A 19,129-nucleotide genomic window follows, 5' to 3' on the forward strand; every position below is an offset into this window, starting at 1 on the left:
AAACAAACAAACAACAACAACAAAAAAAGGCAAGCAGCAGCTCCCTCTGGTGGATAGGCTTGGTTTGATGTGGTAGGTCTTGGAGTCTGTTCTCAGAGGCTCCGCCCCTGCCTGAGGAGAAATGAGCAGCAGGAGGTGAAGTGCGCACCTTCACAGACTCAATTGCGGAATTCCCAACCCCCAGTCAGGATCACGATTGCAATGGGGGAAAGGAAAAAAACAAAAAGCAAAAAACCGAGTCTCTCTTATTTTCGGATAGCTTTGCTCAAGCCGCTGTGCGCTGCTGGAAATGAGCTGGGAGCTCCTACAGTCTAAGCGCGCACCCGGGCCTCCACCCACCACCGACTCTTTGTTGGGGGTCCCGTCGGTGTGCGCCTTATTTTTTCCCTGTGGGGACCCAGGATTCGCGCAGTCCGTGCAGGGGGCGAGGTGTGCCATGGAAATGCGGTCCGTGGTCCCGTTCCCAAAACCAAGTTCGAATTGCTCGTGCCTGGCGCAGTCGCAGCTCCAGCCGCTTCCCGCCAAGGAGCACGCCTCCCCAGCGCAGCTGCTTCTCACAGCCACAGACGCCTCTGATTCCCCGCCGAGATGGCTTAGGGCTGGAGGCTATTCCTTCTCTTGCGCCCCACTACCCAGCAGTTATCTATGGAGTGGGTTTCTGTCTCCAAGTGCAGCCAAGCATTCTATACCTCTTCCCCAGAGACAGTTCTATGAGCGTGTTCCAACTCTGTCTCTTCCCTTTGTCTCTCGGGCGCTGCGCGCTTGCGCCATGCTGGGCTGGGGATCTTACCTCCCCTGCCCATCCCAGGCTGGCCCGTTTTCGGATCTCCCCCATTCGCCCCCACTCACTCAGGTATCCTTGAGGTTCTATTCCTTCTGGAGTTTGTATTTTCTCCTTCCACTCTCGCAGATGAGCGTAATATCCTTCTCAGTTCGATAAATGGTGCGGACAGAGTTTACAGAGCTCCATTCCTCTCCGCCATCTTGGTTCCACCTTCCTACTGATAGTTTTTTGAGGGGCCTCCTGAAATTTGTATGGAACCACAAAAAACCCTGAATAGCAAAAGTAACATTGAAAAAGAAGACCAAAACAGGAGGCATCACAATCCCAGACTTTAGCCTCTACTACAAAGCTGTCATCATCAAGACAATATGGTATTGGCACAAAAACAGACACATGGACCAATGAGATAGAATATAGAACCCAGAATTGGACCCATAAGTATATGGCCAATTAATCTCTGACAAAGCAGGAAAGAGTATCCAATGGAAAAGACAGCCTCTGCAACAGGTGGTGTTGGGAGAGCTGGAGAGCAACATGTAGAAGAATGAAATTAGACCACTTTCTGACACCATTCCCAAAAATAAACTCAAAATGGATAAAAGACCCAAATGTGAGACAGGAAACCATAAGAACCCTAGAGGAGAAAGCAGGAAATAGCCTCCTAGACCTCAGTTGTAGCAATTTCCTCCTCGACACATCCCCAAAGGCAAGGGAATCAAGAACAAAAATGAACTACTGGGACCTCATCAAGATAAAAAGCTTCTGCACTGCAAAGGAAACAATCAAGAAAACTAACAGGCAACCAACAGAATGGGAAAAGATAGTGGCAAAATGGCATATCAGATAAAGGGCTAGTATCCAAAATCTACAAGGAGCTCACTAAACTCCATACCCGAAAAATGAATAATTCAGTGAAGAAATGGGCAGAAGACCTGAACAGACACTTCTCCAAAGAGGACATCCAGATGGCCAACAGACACATAAAATGATACTCAGCATTATTCATCATGAAGGAAATACAAATCAAAACCACACTGAGATACCACCTCGCAGGGGTCAGAGTGGCTAAAATGAACAAATCAAGAGACTATAGATGCTGGTGAGGATGTGGAGAAACAGGCACCCTCCTACACTGTTGGTGGCAATGTAAACTGGTGCAGCTGCTCTGGAAGACAGTGTGGAGGCTCCTCAAAAATCTTTGTTCTTTTTCAAAATAGTTTTAGCTCTTCTATGTGCTTTGCATTTCATATCATCTTGTCAATATCTAAAAAATAAAGCTGGTTGGGATTTTGACTGGGACTATGAGGGAGATTTGAGAGTAACTGACATTTTAAGAGAGTTCTAATCCATAAACATAGTATATATCTCCATTTATTCGAGCCTCCTTTAACAACCTCAAAAATGTTTATAATTTTTTGCATTCATGTCTTGCATATCTGTTGTCACATTTAACACTAGGTATTTCATAATTTTTATGGTGTTATAAATGATTCTGCTTTTTTAAAATTCCCAATTTTTTATTGCTTTTATACCTAAAAATATAATTGATGCTTGTATATTGACCTGATAGCCTGTTACCTTGCTATACTCACTTATTAGTTCTAGAAGCTTTTTTTTACATATGCCTCAGAATTTTCTATATAGATGTTTCTATTATTTATAAGCAAAGATTATTTCACTTCTCCTTTTCCATCTTTGTGCCATTTACTTACTTTTCTTGCCTTATTGCACTGTCCAGGAATTTTAGTACAATATTGATAGGGGTATGAGACCAAACATCCTTACCATATTCTTTTTTTTTAAGCTACGTTTCCTTTATTATTTTATTTTTTTTAATGTTTGTTTATTTTTAAGAGACAGAGCATGAGCAGGGGAGGGACAGAGAGAGAAGGAAACCGAATCTGAAACAGGCTCCAGGCTCTAAGCTGTCAGCACAGAGCCCGACGTGAGGCTCGAACTTACATACCGTGAAATCATGACCTGAGCCAAAGTTGGCCACTTAACCGACTCAACCACCCAGGCACCTCCATAATTACCATATTATTGATCTTAGGGGGAGAACATTCAGTCTTTTGATCATTTACTATGAGTCTCCCTATGATACTTTTAATTCTCTTATTCTTGTTGTGTCGACTACCATGGATAAACCAACTAGCCAATGAACAAGGCTATGGAGCACTTAGTTTTTCAAACCCTGAGCCATAACCATTATTCACTAGGTGGCCTTACAACATGTATTGTTTCAGGGAAAAAAAGGTAGTGCAAGTCTTTTACAATTAAGTGGTGCCAAATGCTAGCATTTGAGCCTAGAACCATGGCTCACAACTTTGGCTGTATACAAGAATCACCTGGGGCACTTTAAAAAAACCTGGTGCCCAACCTCTACTTCAGTCCAGTTCCACCAATTGCTCTGATAGGATTATGTATTATATTAAATTACATATTAATTTATGCAGTCTTACCACAACTCTGTAACAAAAGGACTGTTGCTATGCCTGTTTAATAGGCAATTTATGTAAACCAAGGTATAGAGAAAAGATGACTAACTAGACCAGGGTTACATAGGTAAATTGACTCTAGAACCTACACTTAACTAAACTCAATACCCCTGGCTGTATTAGAAGGTAAAAGACAGTTAAGCCCTTGCCCCTCTCATGGGTCTAGTGTTTTGGATCTGGTCCATAAAGCCATCATATTAGGGCTTGTCCCAGTAGTGTGTTGGTCTTTTTATACCCATCCATTCATTTTTTCGCTCATTCACAGGTTTGTACTGAGTTCTTTTCTTTTTCCTAATAATTTTATGTTTAAGTAATCTCTACACCCAACATGCGGCTTGAACCCACAACCCTGAAATCAAGAGTCATATGCCCTACGAACTGAGTCAGCCAGATGCCCCTGTACTGAATTCTTAGTATCTGCACAGTGATATGTATAAGTCCAAGGGTAAGAAAATAAGATCAGAATAACTGAGTTCATAGAACAGTAGCACATAGAGAGTACATTTTAAAGCTTGCCAGAGAAAGGAGGATGGGGATGGATGCATGTAAAGTGATTCCCCAAGTCCTTTGACGAATCGGTTCAAGCATATAACATAATGACTTCTGTAACTGGTATGCCCAGGGCTGGTCAGAGTATAATCCCATTAAATCTCCCAACCCCAGATTTTCTTTTTCTTTCTTTCTTCCTTTTTTTTTTTTTTTTAACAGATTTACAGTTCTCTTTTAGCTCTGGGCTCCAAAAGGCATCTTTTCCAGACTCCTAAGGAAGAGTATGGGACACCAAGAAGGGAGTTAACATTTAATGAATGCCTGTTGTATTCCAGGCATTGTGCAGGGGGTTTGGCATGTGTTATTCCATTTGATCTTTATACCAGTCCTGAGGGACAGACATTAGCCCAACTTTACAGATGAGAAAACAGGTTCTGAGGGGTTCAGTAATCTGCTCATAAACCAGGCGCAAATGAAGCTGAGTGTGAACACAGGTCTGTCCACTTCCAAAGCCAGGTTTGTCCCTGCCTCGAGGCTCCACATTGTCCAGAGAGAGGCGGCAGGTGTGTTTTTCTCCAGGTCCGAGCATTTCTGAATCTGAAGAGTGGTACTGTAAAGCATGGGAAAGAGATGCAGAAAAAGAAAGTTGGAGAGAAATTTCAGAACTAGGCAGATCCTGATTTAAGTCAGAATGTAAATTTATGATGAAGAGCTCATCCCATTTCTTCCATTCTTGAGTGAATTTGAGAAGAAATCCTCACAGGATATCCTATAAATTGGATTGGGGTTGGATATCCAATACCTTTATTAACACCATCAAAAAGCAAAAAAGAAGTTGAAGAAAACCTTTGAGCTAGACCGGAAGAAGGAAAATCCTCAGGAGCTCTCCCAGGAGAAGCTTGTCTCTAATCAGATGGTTGTGCTTTCTTGGGGACTTTGTCTCTAAGACCCCACGAGAGTGACATACTTCTTCTGGTCCTACATAAACAAATGTCCCAAGTACCATCTGACCTGTAAACTCAGGCTTTCATGTTCATTTGGATTGTTCTTAAACTGTGTGTAATTTTTGTGTGCATATATTTATTTTATGTACAAATGAAAGGACAGTTAAAGGACAAATAAGGACTTCATGTCACAATCTTATAGAAACGTGTCCAGAGGGATCTTAGAGAAACTCCTAATTCCCAGCTTCTCGTTTCTCACAGGAAACTGAAGGCCAGTGAGCCTTAAGTGTTTTCCCCCAATTTTCTGAAGTCACTTGGTGACAGAGTGGCAGCCTCAAACCAGGTCGTCCAACTCTGTTCACCAGTGAGAGTGTGCTTTCTGTCACAATGGCTACCATCTTTCTTAGGCATTTGACTTACTCTTTGTCTGCAGATTCTTCAGAAACCAAGCCCAGAACTCAAGCACCAGCTGGCCGCCTTCTCCAAACGCGTCGCCGGTGCTGTGACCGAGCTCATCCAGGCAGCGGAAGCCATGAAAGGTAGGCTGGGTTCTCTCCTGTCATCTCGTGGGACACCCCTCCGCAGCAGTGCTGGTCCCACTAACTGAGCAGAGAAACCCCACAGCCAACACAGGCCCTTTCTTGGCGGACGCAGTCAGAAGGAATACAGTGGGGTGCTGGTTTTTTTTTTTGAAGCAAATGAAAATAGGGATAGAATTTCAGATAATATCCTCCTGAAGCAAGGCTTTTTTCCAGTCTTTGTGTTAAGTACTTCCACTTAAATGTTATAGTCCACCTAAAGTGGATTTTTAAGGGTGTCGCCATGTATTTTTATCTGCATTTTCCTTTATCAGAATAGCCTCACTCAAACAATACACTCCATGTTTCGAAAATGATGCCATCTGGGTACGTTGTTTGCACACCCCTTTGTGATAACATGAGAAGCAGTCGCCTCACCAGAGAAAGGTTTTCTTACCAGTTTCCCTTTGTCTGAGTTGAGGTGAGTGGCGGTTCTCCAGGAGTCCCCAAGAGAAGAGAATGGCAATGCTGTGTGGTCCGCAGTCTCAAGTGTCCTGCAGATGGTTACTTGCATTCATGAGCTTTAAGAAAGAAGTCAGAGTAAGACTCAAGCTGGCCTTGAACCAAGAGATCTAGATCTTTGAAACTGTCATTGATGACTGCTCCTGTGGTAGGGCTGTGTACACAACCGAGTTAGAACAACAGGGTCAGGCAGGAGCTCCCCTTCCCCCGGCTGCGCTCTCTGAGAGCTGGAGAGACGAGCCCTTAGCCAGGGCAGCCAGTAGGCTTATGGAGCGTCCTTGCACGTAAATCCAGACATGGTGGGTAAGGGTGAAGCCAGAGCCCTGCAGTCACAGCCGCCAAGAACGACCCTCTTTGGACTGATTTTAGGAACAGAGTGGGTGGATCCAGAAGACCCAACCGTCATTGCGGAAACAGAATTATTGGGGGCTGCGGCATCCATCGAGGCTGCTGCTAAGAAGTTGGAGCAACTGAAGCCAAGAGCCAAACCAAAAGTGAGTGTCCATGTGTGGCCGCTTGTCTGATGTGGATGGTGTGAGGTGGAGCTGGGTGTGCCGCAGGGAGCGTGTCTGCTTCCCCGTGGTTAGACGAGCAAGTTGCAGATACGTGCCCGACACCTTTTTACAAGGAGGGCATGGAAAAACCATGCGTGGATTCTTCAGGTTAACCACCCAGAAAAATACCTTTGGGTATCCAAGGAGGAATCCAGGGCCCTTACGATCTGAGTTTAGTTCCATTATATTGAAAGCAGGTGTTAAGATGCTTACTATTGGAAGTCCCTGTTACCGAAGGTGATGTTGTCACCCTCTAATTTTCTGGTTTCCATATGCAGTGCAAATTGCAATGCTGGGTCTCTTTTTTTCTTAAAATCAATAAAGGGCAATGTGGACCTCAAAACTGGACCTAGTGACTGACTGCCTCCCTATGTCCTGGAGATTGTGGTGGGCTGGTACGTTTTCTCCATCTATGTTTGTCATTTAGATAAATGCTTAAAACTTAGGACGTTAAGGGGCGCCTGGGTGGCGCAGTCAGTAAAGCATCTGACTTCGGCTCAGGTCATGATCTCACAGTTTGTGGGTTCGAGCCCCTCATTGGGCTCTGTACTGTCAGCTCAGAGCTGGGAACCAAATTTGTATTCTGTATCCCCCTCTCTCCCTCTCTCTCTGCCCCTCCCTCACTTGTGCGCGCTCTCTCTCTCAAAAATAAATAAAAACACTTTTAAAAGTTTAAAACAAGATGTTAAGAGAGACAACCATTTAAATAGTTACTCTAAGATGGGGCCATAGAAAGGACAGTTATTACACAGAAGGATGGTGAGCTAGTGCTGTCCAGGGGCCAAGCCCAATCCCATCAAGAAGCAGTTACCTTTCACTCTACCTCCCATGACTGTCTTCAGAGGAGGTCTCTTTTTCTTTCTATTCAAGCAAGTCCCTGCTGGAACCTATCACCTCACCTCTCTCCCAAGGACCTAAAAACATTAGGAGGTAAAATGTGGTTTTTCCCTCAGAAAAAGTTGGATTCCCCCAGATTCTCTAAAATCCTACCATTTTTAAAAGACCAGAAGATGAAGTCTGAGCACTGAAATACACCAAACCACTCAAAAGCAGCATCCGGGTTGATGTTGTGTGTAACGTAGATGTGAGCATGCAGTGAATGTGTTGAGCTTGGGAACCTTCTTAAAACCATTAAATTGTTAGAACCAGTCCAGCAGTTGTTCTCGACTTGGTGAAGGCATTTCTGTAAATCTCTCATCAAGATGTGATTTAAGGATTACAGCTTTCAGATTTGGGGACTTACCAGGGTTCTCTCTACTAGCCTCTAACCTGAGAGTCTTAAGTGGCCTAAGATTGTCCAAGGTGTCCCCAACAAGCTTAAGAACTAGGGGTGTGGATAGGGGCAACTCCCATTTTCTGGCTATGTCTTTATTTCTGCTTTATAAATCAAGTTAATTGCAAATGGAAAACTGCTATTCAACTAAGAAGCAAGCAACTATTGACTAAGATTTGGAGGCCTTGTGTGTAATTTGTTTTTCCTCTTCCTCACCTGATTTAGCACAAGTAGCCTCTCCTGGAGAGCTTGCGACTACTAGCGCCCGAGTCGTGTTGTTGACACTGTTCTGGAGAAGTAACCTGGTGCTCATGTAACACTTCCCCAGATTCTGAGAGCTCCTGATTCAATCCCTCTCCTGTTGTCCTTTTGTGGGGTCCCTCTGTGCTCTGTCTCTGAATCCTAATTGCCCTCTGTCCAGCCATTGATAGACCTCGTGATTCTTGATTTAAAAAAACCAGCAATTAGAGGTCCTAGCCCATAGGATTGTTGTTATGACAATTAAATGAGATAATTTAAGAACACAGTACATAAATTAATAAGCAGTGACTAAAAATATGCTTAGAGACTTTTATCTACTACTACTCTATTCCTAGGAGAATGCCTGAAAGAAAAATTATTCCCTAGACCCATGAGCTGATGGCCTTAGCAAAAAGAAAACAAAAGACTCAACATTGATTGAGCACCAAGCGTGTGCCAAGTAGGTCTTTACAGACGTTGACTCATTTGGTCTTTGTAACATGTCCACAGAGCACCGCCTCTTACCATCCTCGCTCCATCCATGCAGAGTCAGAGGCAAAATAGCTTGTCTGCCTCAGACAGCCGTGACCAATCTGGAAGTGGTATTTGTGTGCTCTGAGCGACACAGTCACTTCATACCAGTTCTCTGGGTTTAGCCAGTGTTAGAGGCTGCGGCAGCCCCATAGGGGAGGCTTGGGGGTTGCCTGTACCCTTTGAGCTGATAATGCCACTTCCAGTGCTAAGGAGGAAATCCAGTGAGGAAGAAAGGGGGGGGCTGGGGGTCGGGGGTAGGGAGGCTGTTCCTTGTAGCCTTGTTTGTAGTAGGAAGAAGTTAGATGTGACCTGAGGGTCTCCTTGAAGAAAAAGTAGGCAGCCATTGAGAATAACGGTTGGTAGGACAGTTTGGCATGCAGAGGATGCTCATGGCATAAATGTAAAATAAAAATAAAAAAGCAAAACAAAAAAACCAGGATGCAGAATTATGTGCTCATTATAACTTGGTAAACCACTTACACACGAAGGAGACAGGTGCAGAATGTACAAGAATGACAGTGGAATTCGAGTGTTTCGGTTTTAAAATTTTGTGAAACAGTGTTTTAAAAATAATAGCACTTAAAAAATAAGTGATGTCTGCAGAGGTGGACCCGTGGGCACTCCCTGCACTGTCCTGGGGTCATCTAGCTTTTGTATTTACAGTGTGGCCCTTTACAGAAAGCCAAGAATCCTCTGGTCAGGGTCAAAGTGGACATAACTGTTGATCTGAGCCTCTTCCTTGGGAACGTCTACCTTAGGTCACTCCCCTCTTCGTATTAGGAAGGATGCATGGTACTTCTTGAGTGCTTTACAGGGATGTGAATTCTTACTCCACCCATTGGCCAGAGGCTCCTGCGATAAAGATTATATTTATAAAATTCTTTTAAAGAAAGCTTCACCCCAAACCAGGATTTTTGCACCTGTCTAGGAGCACCATCTGCTGTGTGGCAGTAACTGCCTGAAATCAGATCTCTTCCTTGTTTTTATAAAGGAATGTATGTCCTCATTTTGTCAGTCAGTGAAGTGTCTGACTCTTGATTTCGGCCCAGGTCATGATCTCATGGTTCGTGAGATTGAGCCCCACATCGGGCTCTGCACTGTCACTGGGGAGCCTGCTTGGGGTTCTGTCTCTCTCTCCCTGTCTCTCTACCCCTCCCCGCACTCATACACACACTCTCTTTCAAAATAAACCTTTTTTTAAGAAAATTGCTAATCTGACACCAAAAGCAACCAGTCTTTTGTGGTTCATTGGTTCTCTCCATCCCTTCCATAACTGAAAAAAATAAGTAATCCTCAAGATTACAAGATAAGCCTTCACTCTCACATTCCCATCCCTGTAACTACACACGAACACACAAGCCCTCAGGATAGAGTGAATAATGCTTTCCTTTCGTAACTGGGGAGCATTTACGCTGCTTTAAGGAAAAATATCAGGGATGGGCAATGTTTGATTTTGTTATTTGTTTAAATTGCTTTGCTCACCACATTCTCAGACCACCTGTTTTAAACGTAGAATGCTCCGTGGTTTATTGATGATGATTCCTGGTATATTCCCCCCTCAGGCCCTTAAAATTTCAGCACCACTTTTTGCCTGGGATCTCCCAAACACAAATAACAGATTTGCACAGTTGAATCCACTGTTGGCTTGGGAAGATGGTATACAGGCAAAAGGAGAGGGTCGGATGGTATTAAGGCTGGTGCATGTGCCTGTGATGTTGCTAATGGTGTCGTTTCCACACTTACAGACAGACTGTGCTCCGCAGGCAGGTAACGGACTTGCTGCCGTGGTGGCCACCCCTGCAGCCGTAGCCTGCAGTACTCTGCCTATTCTCGAGCTCAGTCAAACCTGGATGCCTTTTCTGCAGGCCTCTGTGTGATATGTTTGATATATTAGGTTGTTATTTAATCCAACTATATATCAAACATATTCCTACAGTGTCTTGCCCTGTCTCCGGGGGTTCCTAATATATTTTATAAGGTGACAGGAAAGCATTTGTTAACATCACAAGCAGATTTAGAAGACGTGGTGCTCATTCCATTTCATAATGTCATATTCCATTTTTTCTTGTAGCGTTTAAGACCTGTATCAGTATCGCTAGATGCTTTTGTTTGTTGTAGAAACAAATCATGATTATGGATGTTTTCATAAGAGCTTGAGATATAATGTATAGCTTAGTTTTGCCAGTAATGAATCCTTAAGGGATCTGCTCAGTGGAAAAAAATGGAAGGTTCCAGTCCATGTTTGTGATATGGGATAAAAGCATTACAACCGCCAGACACATGTAGGTTTACATTTCATCCTAATCTTCAATTTAGAAATTAGTAATTATAATCCAATTTCTAGCAAATATTTATACACAGATCAACTCTGTAAATTTCCCTTCCTCCCATAATATCAAAACATAGAAACCAAATCATTCATACTAGCTGTGGGGATGGTGAGTCACTGGGCTTTATAGAAACCTCGGTTAGGACGAAATATATCTAATAAATAATGTAATTGGACTATACTCTGTCTGCTACATTTCCTGTAATAGGTTAACTGGTCAGTCGAGGTTGTTAATATTTAGAATAAGCTGACAATCAGAAACTAATTCCATGGCCTCATTGGGTGCAACAGGAAGTTGGGGATTATGAAACATTTTTTTCTGGCACACAGCAGCCACCTTGGCTTTGACCTCCTCCTCATGGAAGAGCCTGCGAAGTTTGTGTGAGTTCATTCTGATCTCTCTCAACAAAAGACCGTGAGCACTGCTTTCGGGAAAGAGAACTATTGTGCCAATAGTTCAGTCTTTTGGAACAGAGAAGAAGTGCTGTTTTAAGAGCACATGTAAGTGTGTGTGTGGGGGTGGGTGTAGGCAGTGCCCCACACAGGTGGGGAGCCAGTGGTTTGAATCAGTCAGGAAAGCTTCCCCTGGTTATATCTAGAAGCCATCCCCAAGTTGGTTGCAGTGAATGCATAGTGACAGCAGCAAAGTGATGACACGAAAGGGAGAAATACAGTGCTGGAGTCCCAGCTTCCAGAGGTAGAAAGTGGAACCTGTCCCTGGGATCCTTCTCCACTGCCACCTTCACGCAGCTAGAGAACAGTGTTTCAGGTTTTGAGTACAGTTAATGTTGTTGGCCCAAAATGACAAATTGTCATGGGAAAGATATGACAAGGTATTATGAATAAAGAAAAAACCCAGTTTAAAAGGGCCTTGAGGTGAAACCCATGTGATATGGGATTTTCCTCTTTCTTTCTGCGATCTTGCTGTTGGCCAGCATGCTGTACTAACTAGCTGAGTGGATGGGAAGAGGCCACCAGGTGTTCAGGGAGGAGTAGGAGCAGATAGAACATTTTCTGGAAGGCTGAAGTGGGGGCTTTGAGCTCATCTGCCACTAGCTCCTTCCTGTCCAGGAGACGTGAAGAGTATGCAAAGCAAAGGTGGACAGGGAACTCAACCAGCTCACGTTCCCAAATGACCCTGCCAGTGTAGAACAGGAGGTCTTGTCAGACCCTCAATAATTACACAGAGGATTCATATTGAAGGAGCTCATGAGGTAGCGAATGCATCTGATCAAGATATTTGAAAGCATTCCATCATCTTTTTTGTTCATGTTTCCTAAGTAAACATCCACATGACTTTTTTTGAAAGTGTGATAGTCTTTAAAAATGTTTCCATCAAACAGAAGTAGCAATTAAAAGATCATTTCAGTGGTATTACTGATCATCAGAAAAAAATAGTAATAAAACAGCTACCATGGAAAAACCACTCCTAAGATACTAATCGTGCAAGCTTGAGCCTTTTCCAATGGATGCTGCATGAACATGCATTTATTATCTGGGTACAAAGAGTGGTCCCTCCCCAAGTTGGAGGCAAACCCATTTGGCACTGCTTTCTCTCCATCATCCATGTTGACTGTTTACTGTTGGCCTACAGCTTTCAGGGCAGCAAGGCCAGCAGTCCAGGTTTGGGCTCTTGGAAGATCTAGTTATTCTAAGAATCTTCCCATTTATAAATTCTCATTTATAGTAAGGGTGGCTGTCCTAAAGACAACCCACCCAAGGGACCTCTAAAAGAAAAGCTGATTTGGCTCTTATGCAGTTGAGTCTTGGGGTACAAGCTAAGGTCTCCCCCAAGGCACTTCTCAATTTAATACCAGAAGCAAACTGGTAGCAGCCAAAACTATTCCACTCAGGCTTCCAGTTGGCAAGAAAATGCTTCTCTGATGTGGTGTGTGTTCTTGCTGTTGGCCTCCTCTTTTCCCTCAAGGATATTTATGTTGTATGCAAAATGTCCACACTTTTAAAAAATAATATCCAAAGTTTTTTTTTTTAAGTATCTGATGTGATATGACCTTATTTTTAATAGCAAGCATTCTGCAGGACTTTGAGTAACACAGGCCAAAGCACAATTCCTAAGTGGGAAAATGGCATCAGGAGTCATGGTCTGGTTTTTGGAGCCGGATGTGAGAAAGGTGACCCCTGTGTTTATCCGCTCCTCGCAAGCAAGTCCCTTAAAGGAGGCTTCCAAGGAGGGAGGCGAGACATCAGGGCAGGGACCTTTGGACAATCTCCTATGGCTACCCTCTACTCCATCACCTTCAGGCTCATTGGACGAAGGGACCGTAGGGCTGCAGGGATGTGATTCACAAAGAAGAGGGCAAGAAAAAGACCACAGACCAAAACATTTTTTTCTCTGGGCACCACGTGCCCCAGGACCTGTCAGGGAGAAGGTTGGCAAAGATGTGGCAGGAGAGAGGCACGGCTTCTCCATGGAGGAGAGTGAGAGAAGAAGGAAGAGAAAAAATAACCTTCTTAATTAAGAAAGGTTTAATTTAGAACCGTAACATGTCTAGGCTACAGGGCCAGGAGAGTTGAGGTTTCTCCTTAAGTAACAAACAGAAAGCTGATTGATCCCTGGAGAAAGGCCACGAATTCTCTGTGGTCAGAAAGTGCAGGGCACTCACTCGAACCCAGATTGCCCATCTCCTGTCGGGATTGAGGGAGAAGCCCTAGAAGTGCCAGTCTGTGTCATGTGTTACTTGACACTTCATTTATCTTTGGTTTATTATGGGTCTTATTTATAGTTTTTTTAGGCTGTCATCAGAAATGGCAGTGAGACCCTTTCTCCAAATTATGAGTGGAAAATGGTTCAGAGAAGATAGACTAGCTTAGCCCCAAGTGTAAAAAGAAAAGTTTTTAAAACCACAAAAAACATAAGGAGTAAGAAGAGTAATCATAAAATGAATGGTTAGGAGTTGCTGAGCATTTGCTGAGTCAGCTGTGCTCTACATATATTTATAATATATTTATAACAACCCTATCAGGTAGGGGGGAAGGCAGGTTCAGAAAATGAATTGCTCCAAAGATTATGTCCTCAGAATGCCTGAAAAGCCAAAAGGCAAATTAAAAACTGAGTGAATTCTTCCCCTCTCCTTTGCCGTTCTCCCCCTTCCGACCCCAGTAGAACCTCAAGGTCCTGAGACATTAGATCAGAGCAAAACAGGAGCCTCCAGTGCCCTCCTGAGTACGGGAAGCAGGCATCAAGGGAGCCAGCCCAAAACGTGGCCTTTCCCCAGAGGGACTTCCCCACACCTCCAGCTTTTTAAAAGAGGAGCTCTGTAGGAGATCACCAAGCAGGGAAAATACCAGCAACAGGGTGCTTGGACCTTTCCCAAAGCTACCAGAAAGCCAGGATGAGAATAGGTCCATCCTCTGCTAGGGCTTCGTGACAGTCCGGGAAGGACAGCCCCTGATTGCTGGTGGTCAGCTGGCCAGTGCTTTCCCACAGCAAAGGGGACACTGTACAGAGGATGAGAAGACAGATGCAGCAATCATGTAAGCAAAGCAGATTCTCAGTTTGCACATCTGGTACTCTTTTCCCGAGGGCTGCTTTGCTCAGAGCCTCTTTGCAAAATGCTGGAAATGCCATTTACATCTGTATGCGCACCAGTAAATATCACAACAACAGGTTGAGGGGACGAAGGTAGAGCATACAAATAACACCCATGGCCTTCCATGGGGCAGGAGCCAGTGGATAGGTGTGTGTGCCTTCCTCCCGGAGGAGCCCAGAACGGACAGTTACTGATGCAGACGCTTACTCCATGCATTTCTCCTTCCCCAACCATGTAAATTGCCCTCTGGCTGAACTCTAGAACTTGGAAGACTCATTTTGAATGGACACATTCATTCAGCAAACATTTATCATGTAGTCTACACTGCCTGATTGTGTCCTCGAGAGACCACATTGGTTGAATAAAACACAGTCGGTGTCCTGGAGGAGATGTCAGGCTGGTAGGCTTCAGTTAACTGGGGTCTGTTTCTCTCAGCCCAGGCTAGCATTTCCCGTGGAGTAGCCCACCTCTCTTAGAGATGAGACCTATTGAAACACAGCCTGCATCTTGAACCGGATGGTGAGGTGACTCTGAGCAAGGGCTGCTGGTCTTTTATCCTGTTTAATGAAAGCGCTTTCTTAGGTTCATGGTGCCCTGGGTCTCAGGGTTCTCCAGGGTCTTGTAGTAGCTCCACGTGACTGTCCTTATTACCCTCCATCTCTTGCCTACCATGGGATTTGTTCTGTTGACAATTCTCCAATTTTGTTATGATCCTTTTATGTAGGAAGAGCCTTTGAAGACCAAACCAATTAGTTTCTCTCCTTTTCTGCAACACACTTGAGCATGCGCCCTCCTCCTCTGGGAGCTCTCACTGACCTTCCCCCAGATGCCATCATAGGTGCTGGTGGGACTCAAGCAGATGGCAGCATGGACAGGGGCACTTAGGCATCTCCAAGTGTCCTTGGCTTGGGGAGAATCCCACCCTGTAGGCTAGAAGTTGTGTGTGGTATAAGGAAGCACTGGGTGCGGATGTCCGCGTCCAACAGGAGAGAAAAGTGGGCATTTAGTCCTAGTTATAAACCTGGCCTACAGTGTCTAGACATTAGCCCTCCGCCCCTGTTATCACCGGGTTCAGCTTTATGAAGCCTTTCTTGGAAAATTAGTACTTTATAGTCAAAGCAAATGTCTCCCAGACATGAGGCTTTCTGCCTTGTTTGTTCAAAAGCATAAAGGTGTTATGGAAAGAAAAACAAAAATTCATCAGCAGGCATTATATTGGATGTCATTGCAAGAAAAATCTGAGGATGTCAAAAATATTTCCAAGCTGAATACCTATTTCAAGTATGTGTCCCACAAAAAACAAAAACAAAAACAAACTTCAGGGCAGAGGAACACGTGGTAGCGGCCTTTAAAATTGGTTGGAATAGGATGCTCCCATCAGATCTAACCATGGCTTAGAGTTAGCACTTGATTGTTAAGAAAATTCCACTTCTGCAGTTCCTAAAATTTGAGAAGTCTGAAATCAGATGGGGGTACTTCACACTGTGACGTGAACCCCCCTCGGAGGCCGCCTGAGCCCGGGATCCGGGACACATTCAGAAGCCACCTTGGGCTTCCGTTTCCCCTGCCACAGTGGAGCGGGCTCCCTTGGGGCTCAAAACCTGCATGGTGTCCCTGGTGCCTTAATCTGCTTTTGTAGAATGAATTTCCAAAAAGCTCTTAATTTAAGATCAACTGAATAATTATCTGTTGATATCAGAGCCTAATGTCATTTCTTTGGGGCCTCTGTATGATAGTACCTTTTATGCCAGAATGTCTTATGATGAGTTGTTTTTCTGTTTCAGTAAATAAATGTTACACGCCACCACCACTATAAGCTCCCTCACTCCAAAATGAATCCACTGCAACTGAATCCACTTCTGTCCTGACTGCTCCTAGAGCAAGACTTTGTCAGAGGCGCCTGGGTGGCTCAGTCGGTTAAGCGTCAGGCTTCGGCACAGATCATGATCTCACAGTTGGTGGGTTCAAGCCCCACGTCGGGCTCTGTGCTGACAGCTCACAGCCTGGAGCCTGCTTCAGATTCTGTGTCTCCCTCTCTCTCTGTCCCTCCCCCGCTCATACTCTGTCTCTTTATCAAAAATAAATGAAACATCAAAAAATTTTAAAAAGATAAAATGCAATTTTTTTAAAAAAAGACTTTGTCAGATAAGAAAGAATATATGGATTCTAAGAACTTCTAAAATGCTCGCGTCATTCTCCAGATTCACTAGATGTGCACTGAAATGTCATTTTGATAACTTGAGTTGTAAAAGCAAATATGAATTTGGCATCTCTTAATGTTCAAGATGCAATCATAAAGAATAGGAACTGGAAAAAAATGTATCTGTGTATCCATCCTGTCTGATGTTCCATATGGGAACATTAGTGATCAACTTTGAGCCTCTGGCACGAAGTCAGTCCTCACTGGAGCCCTAAGGGGTGGCCAGGCTAGTAAGAACAGGCCCTTACGGAGTCATATTGAGGGATGGATTTGGTTTAGCATCTCCATCACAGCCATGTAACCTCATCCCAACACTCTACCTCCCCGAGTCTCCACTTTTTCCCTATGAATATAAGAATGACTATAACTACGGTATGAGATTTATTTTCCTCTTTCTCAGAATTAAACAAGTACATGGAAATGCCTAACAAAACACTTGGCACATGGTAGGCACTTTTAAGGACATTTTGCTGTTGCGCAACAGTGCAGGTATACTTAATGCCGCTGAACTATACGCTTAAAATTAGTTCAAGGGATGAATATTATGTATACTTTAACACATAAAGAAAAGTATTGCTATACCTGAGCCTCACTACAGTTCCTGAAAGGTACCTTCAACCTTCTTTTACCAAAGGGGAACTTACCCATACTTAGGTGCACAGAACATTAGTGGTGAGCAGACCGTGGAGGGCATCTAGCGTGACCACCCCAAGTCGTGAGGCTGCATCCCAGCCAGCCTGCAATCGAGGTCTTTACGCTTGCCCCACTTACCAGAGCTCCTCTTCAACTTCCGGGGTGCTCTGGCCCGGTGCTGGAACTTAGAGCAGGACCCACCTGCACAATGGCAGCCAGTGCTCTTCCTTGGGTGGAGCCGGGCCTCCTGTGTCCAGGGGGCTGAACAAGCTCAACCTCGATGTCCTGTCGCCTCGATTTCTTTCCTGCCTCTTTGCTTTTGTTTTTACTCAAGAAAAATAAGGCTTTTCACAATTCCTAGCGTCTCGCCTTTCTTTCAACCCATTTTTGAGCCTTGAGGTCTGGATAAGGGTGTCACCACCCACTCTTCAGATTTTGATTATTGATTAGTTAAATTTTGGTTATGGATGCTAATGGAACCATTTGAGCATAGTTTATTCACAGTGGATTTGCGTCCTTTTAAAGATTCTGGTCTGGAAAAATAGTCTTAGAATTTTCTGATTTGAAATTTGTGTAGAAGGTCAGTGCTAGCAGCTTGTACCTTTTAGAATCAGGGGGAGGAGAGGCAGCAGATGGAGTTTGGGGGCAGCTTAGGCCTACCTACCCTGGGCATTGGTTGTCAGCAAAAAGTCATAAATGGATGAAGAGCCAGGTGACCGAGCAAGCAGTAAGTAAGTTTGGCAAAAAAAAAAAAAAAAAAAAAAAAGCGCCCTTTGTGGATGTGGATGGCATGTGACACCCTTTTCTTTTGTTATAGCAAGCGGATGAGACCCTGGATTTTGAAGAACAGATTTTGGAAGCTGCTAAATCCATTGCCGCTGCCACGAGTGCCCTGGTCAAATCGGCCTCGGCAGCCCAGAGGGAGCTGGTGGCCCAAGGAAAGGTGGGTAAACCTCTGGCCATGTGCTGGAACATTCACACAACACAGTAAGAGCCCTTGAGGGCGGAGGGAAAGATGCGAACGCTCCTGGCCTGACCGAGGAAACCAGGGCTGTGCCTTCCCTCACTGAATTGCCGGGTTTGCCCCGTTGACCGAAAACTCCGTTCACTTAAAGCTGGCCTCCAGAACGAAGGATTTGGCTTCTGGGCCGCTCATCTGCTTCTTGTTAAGCAAAGCATTCCATTCCAGGCAGGCAGTGATCAGGGCCTGAACAAGACATTTAGAGACCCCTATAGATTAAGCTATTTAAAGACGTAAACTGTCATATTTTCCTAGTGGATGGCTGGCAAGCACCGTAGTTGGGGACTTCATATAATATACGTTTCCAGCTCCAACAGCTCAATCCATTTTGGAGGACTCTTGAGCTAAACGCCATCCAACTCTGCATTTTCCTGAGCCCATTGATCAAAAAGGCCAGTCTGGTTTTAAACCTGAGCTTTCTTTGATCTGCTTCATCCCCAGCCACCCATTCCATCTGCATTAGCCTGAACGCATAGTTCTATTTCAGTGACCCAAAGGATTAATAGAATATTGGGCTAATCCCAGATATAAGAGGGTCTTCCAGCTTAAACTACTCCTGGTGTTGTTCCCATACAACATGGAATGACTTCATCCAAATCGTTTCTGGCAGAGGGCCTCTCCAATATAGAGGCACTACAGAAACCCTGTCAGGTTGTGGGTTTGGGGAATTTGGTCACCATCATTGTCAGTTATTTCTATTGGATGTTAAAAGGCCTTTGCCGTCAGTGTATAGATAGACGAATACGATGGCACCTTGACCTGAGAAAACTTGTAACACAGACAGGAAGTTAGGTCCACCCAATGGCCATCTGTCTTCCTCCACGAAATCTCTTGGGAGCTAAGCCCTGTCATAGTCCAGTCCACAAACTTGGGCTCCTCTTTCTAAACCGTCGTGTGTGCTATTGCTCATTATTAATGTATGTATTTCTCTCCAGCCTGCATGTGGTCTGTCCCTTTGTGCTTTTCACTTACACTCTGTAGATGTAGTGGGGTAGAGACCTCATTTAATCAAGCACTGGCTGACCAATCAGTATGTAAA

General features: G+C 44.4%; 1 protein-coding gene across 3 annotated transcripts in view; it reads left to right on the top strand.

Annotated features, from left to right (window-relative positions):
- Nucleotides 1-19,129, top strand: part of TLN2 (talin 2) — a 368,445-nt gene that overhangs the window by 339,391 nt on the left and 9,925 nt on the right. For all 3 annotated transcript variants that reach the window (XM_029951031.1, XM_029951033.1, XM_029951032.1), the window contains 3 exons: nucleotides 5,149-5,254; nucleotides 6,125-6,249; nucleotides 17,887-18,012. In XM_029951031.1, coding sequence (XP_029806891.1) covers nucleotides 5,149-5,254; nucleotides 6,125-6,249; nucleotides 17,887-18,012 — 357 coding nt within the window. The remainder of the gene's footprint in view (nucleotides 1-5,148; nucleotides 5,255-6,124; nucleotides 6,250-17,886; nucleotides 18,013-19,129) is intronic.

This window comes from Suricata suricatta, chromosome 9, assembly GCF_006229205.1.
Source record: "Suricata suricatta isolate VVHF042 chromosome 9, meerkat_22Aug2017_6uvM2_HiC, whole genome shotgun sequence".
Taxonomy (NCBI): domain Eukaryota; kingdom Metazoa; phylum Chordata; class Mammalia; order Carnivora; family Herpestidae; genus Suricata; species Suricata suricatta.